At 42.6% G+C, this 22176-nt stretch overlaps 1 protein-coding gene across 5 annotated transcripts in view; it reads left to right on the forward strand.

The window, feature by feature from the left end:
• The window catches only part of Atrnl1 (attractin like 1), a 540797-nt gene that overhangs the window by 178448 nt on the left and 340173 nt on the right, over nt 1–22176 (forward strand). For all 5 annotated transcript variants that reach the window (XM_008760587.4, XM_039095274.2, XM_063281046.1 and 2 more), the window contains one exon: nt 10616–10694. In XM_008760587.4, coding sequence (XP_008758809.2) covers nt 10616–10694 — 79 coding nt within the window. The remainder of the gene's footprint in view (nt 1–10615; nt 10695–22176) is intronic.

Raw genomic sequence — 22176 nt, forward strand, 5'->3', positions numbered from 1 at the left:
TCTCTAGGATAAGTTCTTAGAAGTAGAATTGTAGGGGGAAGATTACCTGGACATTCTTCTTCACAGTACTGGATGCCACTTCAGAGTGACAGCATCCGTTCTCACAAAACTGCCAAGTAGGAGGTGCCCCGCATCTCCTCCAGGCGTGGCCCGGTGAGGTCTTTAGTTTAGTGTTCAGTGATGGTGGTTCTAATGTTCGTGCCTTTCCCTATAGTTGACACAGTTGGTGACACTGTAATCTTCCTTCTTACTAGCTACACTTCGGTCTTCTTTGAGGAAGCGCTTTTCAGATCCATTACGCATCTTTTGTTCATTAACTTTCATTTTTGTATTGTTGAATTTTCAGTGCATACATTATATATTTGAAGTTTAATCTTTGCTGGACATATTATCTGCAGAGATCTCAGTCTTTGGATTATCTTTTATTCTTTCAGGAGTACCATTGATAGATTTAAAACATTTTTATTTTTATGAAATTCAAAGTAAGTTTTTTATTAATTTCATTTTTAGTGTTGGAACGAAAGACTTCCAAATCAAGCTTTCTAAGGATTTTGTCTTTTTATTTTGCATATTTAGAGTTATATTTCTTGTCAGCCTTGTTTGTTGTTGTCATCCAACAGAAATTTAGCTAAAGCTCATTATTTCACTTGTAATTTTCAGATTATTATAGCATGACTTGTCAAAAAGAACTGTGCTTTCAATACATATAAGGTTCCGCACTCAGGAAACCCCTCTGAGTACATCTAGCCACCCCCACCAAACTTCAGTGTAAAATCTATTACCATGCGCAGATGGCTGTAAATTATACTATTCAAGGGCAGCAGAAGCGCAGAGGGGAAGCATGCACTGGCTGGAAGGTTCCAGTGTTCCCTGGAGTCTTTCCTGGCCTTAGCATAGTGAGTTCCCCAACATGGACGTGTTACCATTGCCCAGCACATGGCAGTGGCTACTGTCTCCCAGCACACGGCTGTGATTACCATGGCTCAGCATGTGAATGTGGTTAGCACCACCCAGAGTGGACACATCCCCCAGATCTTAAGGGAGGTCAGAGTCAGTGGGAACATCCTCTCTCACTTTTTATTTTATTTAATGTTTAAGGGCTTACTTTATGACTGTTTATGACATTTTTGAGATCATAATGTAATTATATAATTTCCCCTCCCATTTTTCCCTCCAAGTTCTCCCGTGTACACTTTCCATGCTCAAATCCATAGCCTCTTTCCCTGTTTGTTGTTGCATATGTAATTAATTGTATGTGCATACCCATATCTGAATACAGCCTGCCCAGACCACACAGTGCTACTCGTATGGATGTTTTCAGGGCTGACCATTTGCTCTTGGATAACCGGTTGGTTGCACAATGGCTCTTTTCTGTGGTGGACTGTTTCCTCACTCTCAGTATTAGATGCCTGTAGTTGAGACTGCTGGGGGCAGTGAGCTGCCTCAGCGAGTAAGTGTGCTAAGTTCTGTTCCCAGCTCAGGTCCTCTCAAGAGAAGGAGAACGGCAACTCCTCCAATTCTCTTCTGACTTCCACATGTGACCCAGGGCATGTGGATGGGGATAAAATTCTGCTCCCTTTCAGACTAAACAGGCAGGGACCCCTTGCCTGTCACAAACGCTCCAGGTGCAGCACACAGCACATGGGTAGCTGGACCGAGATGTAATTGAGGCTAGTAATATTATCCACAGGGCACAGACAAGCCCCGTGAGGCTGATGTAGTAGCAGAGAGATGCCTGAGAGGGAACTGAGGGGCATACAGGTGGCTCTGACTGAAGGGACCCTTCTTAACGTTCCCCATGTCCTCAACTCTCAACGTTGAGTGCTTTATTGGGATGGCTCTGTTTCTCACGGATGAGAAAAGTGATACCTTACGTAGTATGCCTCAACTGGAAATACCCCACATGCTCAAATGGAGCAGCTTGGAAGAACAGGATCATGTTATATAATAATGTGGACCCGTGAAAAAGGAACAATGATGACATTGACGGGTTAACCTGACAGAAGCTGAAACCAGAGGAGAAACGCTTTGGGATATCCTTCGTGTAAAGTTCAGAAACAGGCAAACTAACCGGTGGTGTTGAATCACTACGTCGGTGTGATTTTAGGGGGTGAGAGTGGGCTCACTCTTTCTTTGCGTGGTCGGTGGTTACGTGCACATATTGTCCGATAATCTGATAGCTGTCTGCTTTTCGTTCCTTATCCTGCTGAAGCTTTGTAAAATAGCATGCACTTGTGTTAAAACATCCAAAGGATTCCTATGTCACGCAAGTGTTTACCCGACTGCCTGGTTTCTGTGATGTGAGTTTCAACTCAGTGTGAGGAAACACCGCATGCCTTGACCTTTGCCACTTCTGTCCCTGATTGAGTAGGAATTATCAGATTAAGGCAGTCAAGGCCTATCAGGAAGACTTTCCTTCCCAGTCAGCCTCCCTTCCTACTCTGCTGCCAGGCAAGGCTCAGGGTACTGATTTTTCCAAAATGCTCTATAGATGTGTAAATTATCTTATTTTCTGGGAGATTAATTTAGCTGCATTTCTTCACGAATTTTAAATAAGTGATATATTTACTGGGTTTTCCAGACTCTTGCCCAATCTTCATTTAACTGTCAACGTGGCTACCCAGCAGCCACTTGATTTGAATGAGATTGATCCCTCATTAGCCTCACGGCAGACCAAAGCTACTTCGTACCCCTTTAATGATTGACAAGCGGTGGGTACATCTACCATTGTGTGAGCTGAGGTGCCGTGGGGTTGGGTTTTATTTATTTATTTATTTATTTATTTTTTTGGTTCTTTTTTTCGGAGCTGGGGACCGAATCCAGGGCCTTGCGCTTCCTAGGTAAGCGCTCTACCACTGGGTTTTATTTTTAAGAGGTAAAAATGCCCCAGTTGATTTACAGTAACATGTATATTCCAGACATACTTTTCATATATATGTCTGTCTGTCTGTCTGTCTGTCTGTCTGTCTGTCTCCTAGATCAGAACATTTGGACCTCATCTACCATAATAAAACACAAGTCTGGATATCTTGAAGGGTAGAGACGTGCCGAGTCAGATCTGAGAGCTAACAGGCCAGATGCCGGCACTTTGGCTTTTTATGAGGCCCTACCTCCAAGGATTACATAGATGGTTTCTGCTTCTTAACTTGTGGCTCTCTTCCATACTATGTAAAGCCAGGAGGGTGTGTCTGGTTTCTTTTCTTCGGAGAACACTATGCTGATTAATTTCTGTCACCTTGACGCAGACCTAAACTTACCTGGGAAGAGTCCGCCTCAGCTGAGGACTTGCTCCGTCACATTGGCGTGGGGCCTCCTCTTTCTACTTTTTGTTAATTTTTAAAATTAAATTATTTTATATATTTATATTCCAAATGTTGCCCCTTTCCCAGTCTCTCACCCCTCCGCCAGAGTTCTTCACCCTCTCCCTTTGCCTCTGAGAGGGTACCTCATCCCACCTCAACCCCACCCCCAGCATCCCCCTTCCCTGGGGCATCGAGTCTCTACCGGATGAGCTGCACCCTCTCCCATGGAGGCCAGACAAGGCCGTCCTCTGTACATATGTGCCGGGGCCACAGAGGTAGCCCTTGTGTGTTCTTTGGTTGGTGGCTGAGTCTCTGGGAGCTCTGAGGGGTCTGGGTTAGTGGTTACTGTTGTTCTTTCTGTGGGGTTGTCATCCCCCTCAGCTCCTTCAGTCCTTTCCCTAACTCTTCCACAGGGGTCCCTGACCCCTTCCCAATGCTTGGCTGTGAATATCTGCATCTGTCTCAGTCAGCTGTGGGTAGAGCCTCTCAGGACAGCCATGCTAGGCTCCCGTCTGCAAGCACAACATGGCAGTAATAGTGTCAGGGGTTGGTGCCTGAGCATGGGAAGGATCCCTAGTTGGGCAGGTCTCTAGATGGCCTCTCCTTCAGTCTCTGCTCCTTTTTCCCCTGCATTTGTTTCAGACCGGAACCATTCTGGATCAAAATTTTTGAAGGTGGGTGGGTAGAGGCATTCCTCCTCTGAGGGTTCTGTCTACCTACTGGAGGTGGTCACTGCTGGGCATTTTGGCCATTGAGTCTTGGTAACTCTCATGTTTCAGGTCTCTGGAACTTGCTAGAGGTTCCCTCTCCACCCCTTGCAACTTCATATTTCCATTCATTCTCCTGGCCCTCTGGGCGTCTCTCCTGGCTGCCTTATAACTTACCATGTCTCCGCTCTCCTACACACAGCCCTCTCTCCCTCTGCCTTCCATGATTATTCCTCTTCTAAGTGGGATTGAAGCATCCTTACCTGGGCCTTCCTTCTTATTATACTTCGTATGTTCTGTGAGCTGTGTGGGGATCTCTGTACTTTTTGACTAGTATCCACTTATCAGTGAGTACATACCATGTATGTCCTTTTGGGACTGGGTTACCTTGCTCAGAATGATTTTTTCTAGTTCTGTCCATTTGCTTAAAAATTCAGGATGCCCTTTTTTTTTTTTTTTTTTTTTAGCTGAATAGTACTCCATCATGTAAATGAATCAAATTTTCTGTATCCATTCTTCAGTTGAGGGACATCTGGGTTGTTTCCAGCTCTGGCTATTATAAATAAGGCTGCTATGAACATAGTGGACCATGTATCCTTGTGGTATGATAGGTCATCTTTTGGGTATATGCCCAGGAGTGGTATAGGTGGACCTTCAGGTAGAACTATTTCCAATCTTCTGAGGAACCTCCAGACTGATTTCCAGAGTGGTTGTACCAGCTTGCAATCCTACCAGCAATAGAGGAGTGTTCCTCTTTCTCTATGTCCTCACCAGCATCTGTTGTTACCTGAGTTTTTGATCTTCGCCATTCTGACTGGTGTGAGGTGGAATCTCACGGTCATTTTGACTGGCATTTCCTTGATGACTGAGGCCTCCTCTTTGAGCATTTTCTTAATTACTAATTGATACGGGAGGGAGGAAGGCATAGCTTGCCTCCGTGTCTCCATCCCAAGGCGGGTGGGTAGGCCTGGGTTATATAAGAGAGCTTGAGGAGGAAGCCAGCAGGTCCTGTTTTTCTCCACTCTCTGCTTCAGTTCCCACCTCAGGGTTCCTGCCTTGCCTCACCCGATGCTGGACTGTAACCAGGAGTCAAGCAAACCCTCTCTTCGCCAAGTTGCTTTCAGTGATGGTTTTCATCAATGGCAGCAAACTAGGATGGACAATGACCTTGTCCTATTGGGCCCTTCTCTATGGAAGGCAGTTACACATCCCCCCAGGGCTGTTACACTACTATTCGGAGGGAGATGAGAACAAATGTCCTCTAAGCCTGGATAGGGCAGCAGTGACAGGCAGAGTCACTGTCCCTCCAATTACACCTTGGTGACTCAGTGAATTTATTTGGGGTTATGTATGCGAGAAGTCTCCCCATCACCATCAATACTTTCAGCTCAGGGAGGTGCAAGGCTTTGTGGCCCCTTCTCCCAAGGAGCCTCACTGCCTGTGAGTTCTCTGCCTCAGTGAGGGAGGACTGATGAGACCCTTCTGGCCTCCTGTCCCTTACATAGTAAGCTCTTACTGGGGAGTGCAGTTAAGATCCATGCTCAATGCCAGCTTAGGCTCTCCATGCTTGTATTGGAAGTTACCTTTCGGAGAGTATGTCTTAAGTGTGCGGGGCAGTTGTCCCTTACTGACAATGCTCGGCACCAGAAATAATTAGGTCTACCCACCAGTTTTGAATTGAAATGTTTTTATGTGTAATGAGATAGCTGGGTTCTGGAACTCGCATGTAAAAAGGCGTTCAGTTTTATATCAGCCTCATGCGCCTGGGCCGAAGGTAATTTTATGCAGTGCTTTTAGTGCACCTGCGTTTTGTCCGCACTAGGTGAGGTCAGTTGTAAAGTTTACTACTCGTTGGAGCAGCTCAGCACTTTAAAAAGCCAGGGTCTGGGAGCAGCCACCTTTCAGATTGGATTCTCGGCCTGCAGTTACCCTGCCCTGCAAGCCAGTGCGCTGAGCATTTTTGCAATTAGTGTTCTGTTTGCCCCGTTCACCCACAGGCTTTTCTTCCGTCCTCAATTCTTTGTAGATGGATAAACTGACAAAACCAAATCCTTTGACGTTGCCCTTTTTGAATTGGTTACATTGTTAACACTTCAGTTGGTGAGAATAAAATCCTCATGTGTTAGAGAATTGACTGAGAGGTATGCTTTGGGATATCAGTTAATAAGGAAAATTATTTTTAAAATATAAAAAAGCCCTGTATTTTAATACTGCCCTAGTTTCCAAGGTTTTCTAGTAAAGTACAATAATAATGCACACCAACTAACTTTTTAATATTTTATATTAGTACTTGTGCTCGGTTAAGGTGAAATCTATCAATGGGCGGGAAGATTCTTTCTCTTTTGTTAGGGCAGAGCTGTGTTGTCATCCCCCCATAACTGGCTGCAGTGCAGGTTCATGTCACCCTGTGTTCTGCACCCCTCCCCCCCAAATATTCCAGCCGGCTCTAGACCAGTGCTTCTCAACCTGTGGGTCCCAACCCTACAGGGGGCTGTATATCACATATCCTGCACACCAGATGTTTACATTTCAACCCACAACAGTAGCAAAGTTAGAGCTATGAAGCGGCAACCAATGTAGCTTATGGGTGGGGCTCAGCACCACCTGAGGACTGGGGAAAGGGCTGCAGTGTCAGTAGTGTTGAGGCCCTGATCCAGATGATACTGCCACTCAGTCCTTCCAGTTTCCCCTTCTGAGTGAGACTCACACATCCTCCCTTGGGTCCTCCTTATTTCCTGTTTCTTTGGGCCTGTAGATTGTAGAATTGTTGTTCTGCACTTTATGGCTAATGTCTACTTATGAGTACATACCATATGTATCTTTCTGGCTCTGGGTTACCTCACTCAGGATGATATTCTCAAATCCTATCCCTTTGCCTGGAGATTTCATGATGTCCCTGTTTTTTGTTGTTGTTGCTGTTTTTGTTTGTTTGTTTGTTTTTTAGATAGCTGAATAGTACTCCATTGTGTAGATATACCACATTTTTTTAATCCATTCTTCTGTTGAGGTTGTTTCCATTTCCTGGCTATTATGAGTAAAGCTGCTATGACCACAGTTGAGCAAGTGTCCCTGTGGTATAGTGGGGCATCTTTTGGGTACATGCCCAGGAGTGGGGGTATCGCTGGGTTTTGAGGTAAAACTATTCCCAATTTTCTGAGAAACATCCAAATTGATTTCCAAAGTGATTGTACAAAGTTTTCATGTTAAGGATTCTGTAAAAATGGTTATTCTATAAAGGTTATGATCACATTATTGCAATATTACTCCCTACGTTTCTAATTTTAATCTCTGTTTTGTGCACTTTTTGTAAAATTATTTGTTACTATATTCATTACATAGATGTTATATAAAATATTTAATCCCAGTCTGGGGTTTCTACTGTACCTTTGACTGTTCAGTTCCCAGATAAAAGACTCATAACTTTTATGTTTATAATAAGTCTTTATCAGTACTAGAACTGGGCAGATGTCTACCCTCTACATCATTAAAATCTATTTCCTATCGATCACCCGACTCATTACTTACTGTTTCATTTGGGCTGTTCTTAACTCCAGTTGGTCAGCCCTTAGGGCCAGACTTTCTTGACTCATTCTCTCCCACCTTCCTTTCCCTTGGTCTCCTCTGACACCCAAGCCCAGGAACCCAACGCTCCACCTGTCTCTCTTCTTCCCAGCTGTTGGCTGTAGGAATATTTATTCACCAATCACGGATAACTTGGGGAGCAAAGCTATATAATATCACTTGGAATTCTCTCCTCTCTGGGGCAGCCAGACCGTGGGGCCCAGGCTTAGCATCACAATACATAGCGGTAGCTCAAACCTCAATGCATGGATGTGTTGAACCCTCCAGAACTTGGTTCTGTTCTCCCACTACACCCATAGTTTACCTTTCTCTCTTCTCTTTCCCTGCTCCCTCTTTCTTCCCTTCTCTCCCTTTCCTTTTCCTCTGTCTTCTCTCCCTCCTCCATTCCCCATCTTTCTTTCTCCTTCCTCTTCTCTTTATTGGAAGCCCATGTATCTGTTTCCCACAGTGTCCATTCTGGACACTTACAAGAGCTGTTTAATGAAATCGTAGAGAAAGAAACTTCTAAGAAAGTAGCCAAAACTGATTTTCCTCCTATGGAAAAATAGTATTGAAATCAAATTGCAAGGCTCACACTTTTGACATTACCCATTAAAACCTTTGGTTTAATGCTAAGGAAAAGCTAAGTTAAAGAGATCAGTGAGTTCTATGATCAGAGTTTGCTTCTCCTCGTGCAAAAGGGAACGGACAGAAAGCAGCCTTGAGGATGCTGCCCCATGATGCTTCCAAGGGAACTTAGGAACTGTAGATCCTGTCATTTCTTAAGATTCCAGATGGAGTCACCGAAGGCTGTGATGTAACTCCATGATTCTTAACACTGCTAATCTGACAGGAAGCAGAGTTGGGCCCATTGGATCAAGTCTCTAATGTTGTATTCTTCCTCTGAAGAGAGCGGAGTTGTAAAGGCTCCGTACTCTCCTATCCTTATTTACTGTAGAAGGGATTCTCTTGAGTAAGGAGTTTGAATTAGAAGGGATTTCAGATCTTCTAGGAGAGGTCCAGCACTCTCCCTCCTCTAGTAATTCTAATCATGCACCCGCTGTGACACAAATGAAATGGCTCTGGTATTCAGCTCATGTCTGACATGTGACTGTATGTTGGCTGTCACCTACTGTTGTAACTGTCCTTAAGGGAACACATGACCAAATCAATGTCAGATTAAGTGTGAAGGATGAAGAGATTGCTTGGTTTTGCATTTCGTTGGAAGAGAAACATCAGAGGAGAAAACATTTTATGTTAATGCTTGTGAATGATGAGAAACTCAGTACCAGTCTCCCTGCCTCACTGCCTCATCTTTACATAAGTGCAGGTGTGCTTAGGGGAATAGCAGACCTCTCAGTACTTTTTATAGATGGTGGCAATTTGTTTTGAAGGTTACGAATGAGTTCATTTTGGAATGGTAAGCTTATATGTTTTGTGCAAAAAAAAATTAAGGATATAAGATGTCACTGAAATTAAAATGGACCTTTAGGCTCTGAAATGCCAGTTCTCACCACTCTTAAAGTGCCAGTTGTCACCTGTTAAAGTGCCAGTTGTCACCTGTTAAAGTGCCAGTTCTCACCTCTGTTAGAATGCCAGTTCTCACCACTGTTGTAACATTACTCTAGTAACCTGAGGGCAACATGAAAAAGTATAGTTTCCATGGAGATAACTAAGATCTAGACAGAACTCCTCAACCTAGACGACTTTGGTAGTCTATGCATATAAAATTGTGTGTGTGTGTGTGTGTGTGTGTGTGTGTGTGTGTGTGTGTGTCTGTCTGTCTGTCTGTCTGTCTGTCTGTCTTCTGTGTTTTAAGTGTTAAGCAACATCACACAGGCAAATGGTGATGATATAGATTCCTCATGTCACTTAAAATGTCTCCTCGAGGGGCTCATGGAGAGGAACTGCTAGCCAGGGGGATCACACAAGCCTTCTCAGATGTAAGAAGTTTCAGAATGGAGCCTACTGATTCAGTTTTGCTCAGAATGGAGTGAGTGTTTGGTGGTCATATTTTCATAGTTTGAGTTAACTGAAAGTGGAAACTGTTGACTTGTGCGTCAGCAGTTTCTCAGATGTTGGCTTAATTAGATAAATTATATCCTTTGTCACTGTCTGTGTTTACTGAGGATTTCTTTTCTAGAAGGACCCTGAACTAATCTCTTGAATCTTTTGAAATGATAAGATGCTGTGACTTTGGCAGTACAAAAGGAAGATGTAGATTTGCAGAATTAATCTAATCTTCTCTGTGTGTCCCTCACAGCCCCACTCCCACGATGCCTCTGTCTCTGTTCTGTGGTTAAGGCCTTTAACCATTTAGGAAAATGTCTTCCCACCTAGCCGAGTGCCCAGACCCAGAATCTGGCAACAGAGAACTGCCTTCTTAAAACTGATACTTTTAGATTTAAAAAATATGCACTTACTCATTTTTATTTAGTGGAAGGGGGTACCTGCATGCCCCAGTCACATATGGTCAGCTCTGAAGGGTTGGTGCTCCTCCTCCTACATGAGAGTTCTGGAGAACAAACTCTGGTCCTCGGGGCTGGCAGCTGAAAGCCCTTCACCCAGAATTTTAAGGGGAGTCTACAGTTTAAAGAAGGAATTTGGAATGTAACCCACATTTGTTGAACTTATAATGGGTCAAAAAGGATGAAAGAAAACAAAATTACTCAGCAGATTTCAAAGCATGCATTTTCCCATTTTCACCCGAGAAATCTTCAAGTGAGAAGCGAGTCTGTTGATAGAAGGCAGGACATTTAGTTCAGTTGACAAGTTTGTGGACAGTGCCCTCCAAAATGCTGTGTGTATGTAGACGTTAATGTTTATTACCCTGGATGACTCTAGATTTGTGCAAACCAGAGAAAGGAAAGAAAAGGAAAACCAAAAGCAGTCCACAAAGAAATATGTGAGCCAATTATGAAGGAATTCTTTTAAAATACTTATCACGGCAGATTCTTACCTCTATGTATTTTAACTTACTTCATCGTACTTTACTGCATGTTTCAGGTGTGTCATGAATACAATTATTTGTGCTTTATCTTCTAGTTGCTTTTTGTCTTTACTGCTGGTGGCTGCTGTGGTCTGGAAGATCAAACAGACTTGCTGGGCTTCTCGTCGGAGAGAGGTAGGCAGTGATGTTATCTAATCTGTCTGTGACAGTGGAGCAGACACGGACGTTAATCCAGCAATCTGCCCCTTTCCAGTACTGACTGGTCAAATCAAGCTTACGCGTTAATACTGAACCATTTTTTTTTATTTTTAATATTTTAGAGTTGAGCACTACAACCACTTTAGGACACTGTCTATGCATATGATGCTGGTTACAGGTTTTGTTGATACTATTAGAATTCATCGTGAATACAGACATTAATTCTGTTATCTAATGAGTAACATATGCAGCTTGGCATTTAGTTTCGGAGTGAGAATACTCTTGTACAACACTATTTGTTGAAGTTAGGGCAGTTCTGAGTATACCCATATGCTTGCTTTGGGGAAGATGTCTGTTGTCATAGAGTAGATCCTCTGGGGGAAGACAATCCGAATCTTTGACGTGTCTTGGCCATCTGATTACTCAGCCGTGTCTAAAGGAGCAGGTCAGAGTTAGTTATGGTATTCCTTACTGTGGTCATGTTTGTAAAGGGCCGGTTATACTCTAATAAAGATCATGTGACTATGTAAGCACATTAAAAGACACGTTCTTGTCTTCTGACATATTGGCCAGTGGAAGGAAACAAGAAGCACATTCAACTTATAGTTGGGCAAATAATCAGGTTTATTGTTCTGCAGCATGTATAGCAAAAACTCTTAAATTTCTACTTACTGATCTAATGTGTGCATTAGTATTGTTGCCCGTTTTATTGCCCCTATAAGAAAATGCTTAAAGCTACTTAAAATCATGTAGATTACTTGGGGCTATAAAATTAGTGAATATGACATGAATTTATAAGTTTCCTATTTTTCAAAACCCAGCACCTGCTGTAATGTGTTTGAAAATGTGACGTTCTTCCCTCTCCAAGGTTCTGTTCATCCCAGTCCTGTGCTCAGCTGTGAGTCAATATATGACCAGGACAGCAAGGGCGAGGACTGACTTGGTGGAGTTTTATGATAAAAGAGTAATCTTGGTAAATCAAAGGAGCTTCACAAATACAGACACAGTGGCACTCTGTGTGGACTCTAAGGATCTCTGTCCTGGCAGATGGCGTGGCACGAAAAGCAGAGCTCTAGGCAGGATAGCAGTCAGTCAGTTGGTAACCGAGATAGCTGGTCACTGTGCCTCCCTAACCATTAGGGAACAGAACAGGACCACAGTGGCCTCTGGCCTGCATTCTGAAGATCAGTGCTTAGCGATCTGCCCTTGGAGTGGAAGGAGCTCGGTTCTGCAGCTGCAGCAACAAGTGTGTATGACCACAAGGAGGCAGCCTGCTTAATCTCCTTATCACCGTAAAGATCGCTTCATGATTGAATCTTATTCCAGATTGAATTTATATGTAGAAGCTTTACCTATTAAGTCCAGAAACAATACGGTTATTCACTCTTTGAAAATATAACATATTTACTCTTTGAAAAAAAAGTATTTTCTCGCATTCTCATTGTAAATGTCGAGCGGACTTGGCTGAATGTTCTTCTACCTCAGAGGCACAATACCATGTTGTTTCATCTTAGAAATTTTAAAATATACTTATAGTCTGTTCACGTTAAAATCTTCCAATATAAATCTGTGGACGCGAGAAGGATTGGAAGGATTAGGGAAGAGCAGTGGGGAAGCAACTGTTACTGTTACTAGATCACCACAGTCCATGGAAGCGCATTGGGGTGGCTGTGGATTTTCTCGTGGTGTGAACCTCTGTCCCTAAAGTACAGGGCTATACTCTTTTCTGTCACCAATTGGATTGGCTCACCCCAGCCCAAACAGACAGATCTACAAGGGTGAGGCTGCCTGTCCCATGCGTGCTTCAAATGTCGTTTTCTTCAATCCAATGTTTGTAAATACCTTTCAGTGAAAGACACTAAATGTGGGAACGATGCATGTGCCAGTGTCCACAGCGAACATGACATTATCTCCGTTGATGGCCAGAGATACAATTCGGATGATGATTTCATTTCATTGAACAATTATTTCCAGGCTTGTTTTACTAAGGCCCAGAGAGCCATGGGACACATGTTGGCCCAGGGAGGGCAACTCCCAGGTTTAGTTTTCTGATCTCCAAATACTTTAACATCATTCCATGCCCTTATGTTAGTAATTGTATTTTCAGACGATGTGTGAGCAGAGGTGAATGCTGTGTTACTTAGCCTCTCCTTACTCAGCATTACTAAGACGGCTCTGCTCCCAGGTCGTATGGCCCTCATTCACACTTCTCTACACTGAGGTGTCTCTCTCTCAGAAACACTGAGCTACTAACTACTGTTATGACTCAGGCTCACCTAGGAGCGACAGAATGTTAATTTATTTTCAAAGATATTTTTTCTTAGAAGTTTGTAATGCAGCCATGGAAGTGTTAGTTATTCTCCCCCAAAACAGACAGGAGCTGATCTTATGTAACTCACAGCTGGGGCTTTATTCTGTTTGAGCTAGCTCGGGCCTCTCCAATGCAAAGCCATCACACAGGATGGTTTTGGAGGTGGGGAGCCCCAAATGTCTATGGGGCAAGGCTTTACAGTAAGCAGCAAGCGGGGGTAAGTGTGTCAACATCTAACTGGAAAGCCACTGTGGTCTTTAACATAGTTGACTGGTGCTGGGAGTCATGTCATAAACTTGATTTCTACTCCTCTCTGCATTGGTGGGCGTTAGGCACAGCGTGGGCTTGTAACCTGGGGGTGCAGGTTTGTTGGGGGAATAACCTGGAGACACTTGTTTTGGGTATTAGCCTAGACACTGGAGCTAGGCTTGGGTTTTGTTGGGGAGGCAACTTGAAAACTAATGCTGGTCACCAGCCTGTTAGTTTATGTGAGTTCAAACTTGGGTCAGGTTCTCTACAATGGAGTCTGATTTGGCCTCTCGGTAACTGTTTTTATAAAAGTTGTGGTGTTTTTCGGATTCTACGGACTATTTAAAATGAAAGTAACTTAAACCATACATTATGTTTAACCATAAAGTCTATTGCTTTTTACTTTTTAACACCTTAGTTTCTCCTGAACTTGAGTACACTTTTTGTAATATAATTTTAATATCAGTCACCTACGATTATTATTCCTTTTGAGTAAAACATCTAAGAATTCAAGGGCTCTTAAAAGTCTATAAAGACTTCAATTTGGATATTACCCCTTTGAATTGGTTCCTATGGTAACTTAACCTTCACGTGGTGTGGAAACTTTCTTTGGCCCGTGTGAAGGAATGAAAAAGTAATGGTTATTGGCTCATGGGAAGGCTGAGTGTGGTGTCATTGCTCTTGTTTTTACACAGGTAAACGAGAACATGCAGTCGGGGCACATTCCAGGGTTTCTAGACGCCACATTGAAATCTTTGTGTATAACGGATGCAGACTGAAAGTGACTGGACAGGTTGCCGGTTTGAATGTCTTCATTTTAATATTATAGTTTGAGTTTTTTAATCATGTGTGGGCTAAGCCTGCATGCATGTCTGCATACCACATGAATGCCTGCTGTTCGCGGCCCACAGGATGGTGTCTGACACTCTGGAATGGGATGGTTGTGAGCTGCCCTGTGGGTCCTTGGGATTGAATCCAGGTCTCAAACGAAAAGCAAGATTTCTTTATTGCTGAGCTTAGGCCTGGAGTTTGAAATTTTCATAGTTATCATAATACCTAGTTATACGGAGATTTTTAATTTTTCTTATAATCATATACTTGAATGACAAAAGAAACTGTGAATGAATGAATTGTTAATAGTTAAAAGAACTTGGAGACTTGTTTTGCCTTCAGTGGTTGGTTTGGAGTATATCCTAGGAAAGTCTCACAGCAGCCTACACCTTTCACAAGAGCCTTATCTTCCTTCAGCCCCACACTGCGTGGCCTGTACATGCCGCGTCTATTCCTGTGGAAGCATTGTTCCTTAGTATATTCAGCTAAATTCTCAGTTCTTTAAATTTTCAAAAACGATTGATAGACTTCACTCACATTATTTCACAAGACATTTTCATTTCATCGTGTTCCTCTTGTAAGATAAGACACCGGCATAAGGAACAGTCACCTAAAACTTATCCGTAGGACCTGGGAGTCTGGAGTTTGTCTTTCTGGCTGCATTACAGACTGATTGATAAGTATGGATAACAAAAGAAGGACATGTGCTATATATTTTGAACAAGCTCCATCTTTGAAACACGTCCAGCACATTACACGGGAACGCACAGAATTTAGGGAGGATTATTGTATTAACCATGGGGGTGAGGCATGAACTGTGAAATTTTTGTTTTTGGAAATGAGGTTATTAGTTGAAATAAATGTGAAATGCTGTATTTAGAATTTATATACGGAAAGATTTGTGATGGTCTTTAATGAACTATAAAATATAGAAAACATTTTCTGAAATTATAATTTTTGAAAATGTTGGGCATTCTCATCACATTTAGGCCCAATTATTTAGGTAGATTAAGAAATGGCCAGGAATAATGACTTTCTCTGAATAAATACAGTGGGATTAACCATAATACCTTGCATTTTATATATTCAGAAAAGTATCTGCATCCAAATGAATTGGCTATACATGCGTATATTTCCCCCAAATTTTTAATGCTTTATCTAAAATATAAAAGCCTTAATTGTAATTGAGAGCTTCATACATGAGTACACTGTATTTAAAAATCTTTCCACCACTCCATGTCCTCTACAGCTCCTTCTGTGTTGCTTGAATGAACACACACATGTGTGCATACGCACACACACATGCATGCACACAAACATACACGCACATACACATGCATGTACACACATGCATGCACATGCACACGCACACGCACACACACACACACACACACACACACACACACACACACACACACACACAGCCCACTGAATCCTGTCTGTGTTCCTGTCTGCAAATGTGCTTAGGACTGGGAAATCTATCATGGGCCTTTCCTCGAGGAAGATTCCCTCATCAGCAGCCATTGACTGCCCTGAGTCCTTCTTTGAGGGCATGGCCTTGAAGAATTTTCACCTATCCATTTTGGCATGTTTCCTGGAGTGTTCTTCTGCATTCAGCCATGTTGTTGAGAATTCACAGGTACAGCACACTGTCGTGTGTAGAAGAAACGACCTTGCAGCAGTCCTCCCATCCTTTGGCTCTTAAAAGCCTCCCCACTCTTCCTCAATGTTTCTGAGCTGTGGGTGTATAGCTGGATTTGGGCTGAGCACCCCAAATTCAAAGTTTCTTCTTTGATTTGACCATTGTGGATTTCTGTAATAGCCTCTGTGTTCTGCAGAAAGAGTTTCTTTGATGGGGACTTGGTTTCACTTTTCTGTGTATGTGGCGGTAGTGTTTAGAATACATGGAGGCTGTGTTAATTTGGGAACATGACAACACTAAATTCTCTTCTAGAGTTTGTGACCTCTTGGCTAGCTGACAGTATCATACAACCAGACATGAATTTCCTCCTGTTGAAAGGGCTCCATGCCCTCCACGGGGATTTCTTGGCAAGTTGGTCACTGTTGTGGTTCCCTGGGCTTTGTTTGCTCGATGTGACAGCCCCCATTCTTGATTCAGATGTTCAGTCTGACACACAGAGGAGAGACTGCCCCTGAGATCTCGGCTTTGAGTGAGAGGAAACAGCTCTAGTGCGAGGTCTTGATTTGCTTTTAAAGTGAGAGAGCGGTGTGTGTGGGTGGCAAACACCACATATGTGTTCTGCATATTACCCTTCTGGTATACAGACAAATTCTGTAATCTAGTCATTAAATTTTACAGAATACAGAATATTCCTACAGATCTAACACTGCCTCGTACTTCAAAGTGAACTCATTCAAAGATATTTACAGAGGACCATTTTTATATGAAAGATATTTACAGAGGGCCATTTTTATATGAAAGATATTTATATTATTTAAAAAGATTCTGGAGATAAATTCCGCCCTCTTGTATGAGATGTGTGGCTGACAACAGAGTGGAGTACAGACGTGTTAATCACACTGTTCTTTCTTCCTGTAAATTCCTGAAGTATTGCTCTAGTCTGTTGTTCAGGAAACGCAGAAGCAATTCAGTCAGACCAAATCTTAGCCTCCGGCAGGTGTGTGTTTTAAGACTTTCATTGTCTGGAATATACAAAGCGTGTTCTTTCTGATAACTTGTGCTTATGGGGATGGCTTTGTGCATGGGAATGGGGCCGCTAAAATTAACTCTGGGTACAGGATGGGTGTTGAAAATATGATTTTCTAATCATATCCTAAACAAATACTTACATTAGAGCCAAGAAAGACGAGCCTAAAATTTAAGATGAAAGTGTTTTGCCAAACTAGTATGTATCCTGCCCAAAGAGGTATGCGTTTCCTTCTTCCTACTTACGGATTCTAGTCAGGATTGCTAGTTCATAGTAACTAGAGAAGCTATAATTCAAAATTAAGTCTGTCAGGTTCCAGAATCAAAGCTCAATCAACTACATATATAATTCCAAAGATAACCTAAATGAAAGCAGGTTTGATTCTGTAATTGACCATTTATTATGTACCCCGAACATCTGTTTGTCGTAGTGGGAATATTCTGTGGCTTATGTCAAATGAAGACATGATCAATCCTCATTTGGTCGAGCTCTTAGAAGAAGTGCTCAGTTATGGCATGGTGCTCCCTTACCACCAAGAGCCATCGTCATCCCATGCTACAGAGAACACTTAGTCTATATTTATTGAAAGGCCTGGCATAGGATTATGTAGGGATTGACTTAGTCATAGAAAATTCATGTTTACACAAAGAAGAAAAGAGAAACAAATTAAACTACTTAATGTGCTTCTGAAAAAATTTCAACTTAATAATCTAGGTTTTCACAAATGATCTGAAAGGGTTTTATTGTACATATGTCACTGACCAGGCTAATATTGTTTACGTCCATGGATTCAGTGACACCTACATCAGAACAAACATCTTAACCAGCAGTGGGCCAAATGACATCGTCAACTGTAGATCACCTGGCTTGAGCGAGATTTAACTTTAAAAATGTCAATTATGGGAAGGGCCAACTTTTAAAAGATTGTGCTGTGGGTTTAAGCAATGCCAAGTATTTATCTGGTGCATTCTTTTAAATGTCCCAGACTTCAATAAGTATTAGTGGTTTTCATTGATGTCTCTGTGTGCTATAAAGAAAAATAGGCATTGAATTACACGTTAGTATCATGAGTAGAAACTGCTGCATGTATTGGGCTGTTTCCTTTCTCTGCATCTCTTTCCAACAGTGGTTTTCTTTAAGATTTTACGATATCTGCTATTCTGTGTGTGCACGCATGCACATGTGTATTCTGACATGCTTGTGTGCACACATGCACATGTGTGTTCTGACATGCTTGTGTGACATGACCCATGTGAGGAAGTCAGAACAACTTTGTGGTTTATTTTCCCTTTTCTTCCACTGTTTCCTGGATTCCGGGAGCTAAGACTCAGGCTGTCAGGATTGAGGAGAAGCAGCCTGTGCTGCCTGTTTTCTGTAAAATTGTTACAGGCATTCAGTTCATTAAAGGGAGCCTTGATTGAAAAAAATTGCTCCCACGTGATTGTTCAGTGGGCATGCCGGTGGTTAAACTTTATTATTAATGATGAATGCAGAGGGCCCAACTCACTGATGCTGGTGCCATCCCTAGGTCGTTGTCCTGGGTACTCTAAGAAGGTGGGCAGAGCAAGCACAAGGAGCAAGCCAGTAAGCAGCATCCCTCCATGGTCTCTCTGTCAGCTCCTGCAAGCCTCCAGGTTTCTATATTGACTTCCCCTGGATGCTGTACTACGAACTCTGTCATGAAGTAAACAGCCATTCCCCAAGTGGCCTCTGGTCTTGGTGGTTTTTCACAGCAACAGAAACCCTGAGACATTGCTACACACCCGAGGACCCATTGCCCATTGCCAGTGGTTCCCAGCGCAGGACTTTCAATATCATTGACAAATCTTTAGACAGTATAGTACATATGTACCCAGGACACATCATGGTATAATTATGTGTGATGTTTGTTGTTTTTTATGGTGATACAGATATGTACGTGTGTATGTATGTTTATGTTTGTATTCCCCTGTATTATTGCATAAGTGTAGAATAGGAAAATATGGAAGCCGACTTGAGCCGACTTACTTGTGTTTTTAAAAAATTGTTGCAATTATAGTATAGTTCCGCCCTCCCTCTCCACTTCCCCCTCCATTTCATCTTGTTTACCTCTTGTTTTCTTTTGAATCCATGGCATCTTTACCCATTAATTGCTATTGAATACCTATATGTATAAACACACATATTCCTAAAGTCTGTATAGTCCTCTGATAATATATTCCATGGATTATTATAGAACTATTGGAAGGAAGTCTGAGTTTTGATGTTAGAGTTGACACAGCAAAGGAGTGGACTATAAAGTTGATATTCCTCCCGCGTTTTGTATTGACTTCACCCATTTCCTGTCAGTTGATGCTCACATATTTTGGCAGCATTCTTAACATTAGCATTAAAGCAAATATTCACAGATGTGGAGAGTGTCCTCTTGCTCCCACTGCACTTGTAGAATTTCTTTGTCACCTCTATAATACCTGGGCATTAATGTGCACATTTTGTCTTGCATTTCCCTGATGACTAAGGATGTTGAGCATTTCTTTAGGTGCCTCTCGGCCATTCGAGATTCCTCTGTTGAGAATTCTCTGTTTAGCTCTGTACCTCACTTTTTAATAGGGTTATTTGGTTCTCTGGACTCTAACTTCTTGCATTCTTTGTATATATTAGATATTAGCCCTCTATTAGATGTAGGGTTGGTAAAGATCTTTTCCCAATCTGTTGGTTGCCGTTTTGTCCTAACAACAGTGTCCTTTGCCTTACAGAAGTTTTGCAGTTTTATGAGACCCCATTTGTCGATTCTTGATCTTAGAGCCTGAGTAGTTGGGTTCTGTTCAGGAAATGTCCCCTGTGCCCATGTGTCCGAGGCCCTTCCCACTCTTTCTTCTGTTAGATTCAGCATATCTGGTTTTGTGTGGAGGTCCTTGATCTACTTGAACTTGAGATTTGTACATAGAGATAAGAATGGATCAATTTTCTTTCTCCTACATGCTGGCCACCAGTTGATTCAGTACAATTTGTTGAAAATGCTGTCTTTTTCTCTAATGGATGGTTTTTGCTTCTTTGTCAAAGATCAGAGATCATGTCAAAACATCCCTGAGATTCCACCTCACTAAGATAAAAAATTCAGGTGACAGCAGATGCTGGCAAGGATGTTGAGAAAGAGGAACAATTTTCCATTGCTGGTGGGATTACAGACTGGTACAATCACTCTGGAAATCAGTCTGGAGGTTCCTCAGAAAATTGGACACTGAACTATCTGAGGACCCAGCTATACCTCTCCTGGGCATATACACAAAAGATGCTCTAACATACAACAAAGACACATACTCCACTATGTTCATAGCAGCCTTATTTATAATAGCCAGAAGCTGGAAAGAACCCAGATGCCCTTCAACAGAGGAATGGATACAGAAAATGTGGTACATCTACACAATGGAGTACTACTCAGGTATTAAAAACAGTGATTTCATGAAATTCACAGGTAAATGGATGGAACTAGAAAATGTCATCCTGAGTGAGATAACCCAATCACCAAAGAACACATATGCTATGCACTCACTGATAAGTGGATATTAGCCCAAAATCTCAGAATACTCACAATATAATTCATAAACCATATGAAGGTCTAAAAGCAGGAAGACCAAAGTGTGGAAGTTTCCTTCTTAGAAGGGGAACAAAATACAGGCTGTAGAGGGAGGGGAGGGAGGGGGCAGGATCAGGTATGAGAAGGGACCTGACAGGAGAGAAGCCCATAGGGTCAGGAATGGAATATAAATACGTAGCAGTGGGAGATGGGGAACTGGGGGTAGCCAGTAGAAAGTCCCAGATACCAGGAAAGCTAGAGGCTCCTAGGACCCAGCAAGGATGACATAAGCCAAAACACCCAACAAAGGGGAGACAGAACCTGTAGAGACCATATCCAGTGGATAGGCACAGCCCCCAGGTGAGGGATGGGGCCACCACTCACCTCAGAAATATTAATCCAGAATTCCTCCTGTCAAAAGGAAATGCAGGGACAAAGTGTGGAGCAGAGACTGAAGGAAAGACCATCCAGGGACTGCCCCATCTAGGGATCCATCCCATCTGCAGACACCAAACCCCAACAGAGTACCCTCACAGAGGCAAAGGGGCATGCGTATGGGATGGGGGGGGTTGTGGAGGTGAATCTCGGAGGGGAAATATAATTTGAAATGTAAATGATAAACGATTAATGAAAAAAGTCCGAGGTTCACCAGGTGCAGAGTTAACCAGTGCAGAGTTTGAGTTATTTCGTTTCTTACTAAACGTCCCTACTTAGGAGTGTCTGGAGTCTGTCCATCTGGTTCCGACTTACGTGAAAGTGCTGCCAGTGTGCTGTAGGCCACAGTGTGCTGTAGGCCAGTGTCTTGTGCATCGCCTGTCAGTCGGAAGCTGAGGGACACCAAGCTGAGGTGGGGTTAGAAGGTGGGGCAGCCCACAGAGAGAGGGCTTTGGGGGATAGTCAGGCATGACCTGGAGGACGTCAGGCTTTGGATACTGAGGGGAGGTAACAGCCATGCGGCAGACATAGACTAGCACAGACGGGTTAATTAAGTTATGAGATAAATGGGAAACAATCCCAGCTTAAGGCTTACGTGCTTATTCATAAATAAATAAGCTTTGATGTGAGTATTCAGGAACTAGGCAGGACATAAAAAGTCCAAACACTTACAGTGTGATATTTTTATCTGGACTGGTTATGAATTGCACAGGTCTAAATTACATGGCAGGGGAAAGTTATGTTAATATCTAACTTTACGTTTAGTGTGGAATAAATATGCTATCTAGTATTATCAAATTCTATAGTGCAGCTTTCACAGTGACTCAGTTTGTGACAAGGAGACAGTTAATGCACGGAATGACCCTGGTAATGTGCACAAACCCAGTCACCACAAGTGGCTCACAAGCCTGTGATCAGAAGGAACACCTAAGGGTGGGTGACTTTGTGACTCCTGTAGAGGAGCCTAGGCATCTCGTCCCGGCATCAGGACAGAGGCTGCCCTTATCTAGAAGGTGCCTTTTATTGTGCTGTGTGCGATGCCATTTCTCAGCCTCTCTGAGGCTCCTGTAACTACAATTTGTTTTAATTTCTTGCCATTTAATGCTATGAACACATTCTTTAGAGTATACTGAGTAGAGAGGATATTAGCCTCGCTTATGACTTGAGTTTTGAAGTGAAACTATCACACATGAATTACTTTAAGTCTGGAGCCCATGACTGTATTCTCACTCCACCTCTGCACATGGGCAGCAGCCCAAGCTTGAGTCTACGCCACAGGCGAACCAGGTTGATGTTGATGGACTCTCTCTTATCACATCGCTAAGGATGACAGTTATCTGTCCCCTAGAGCTCACTCTTTTGTAGACATAGTTTCCCATTCTTTGGCAAATTGGTATCATGAAGTTT

Source organism: Rattus norvegicus, chromosome 1, assembly GCF_036323735.1.
Source record: "Rattus norvegicus strain BN/NHsdMcwi chromosome 1, GRCr8, whole genome shotgun sequence".
NCBI classification, from domain to species: Eukaryota; Metazoa; Chordata; class Mammalia; order Rodentia; family Muridae; genus Rattus; species Rattus norvegicus.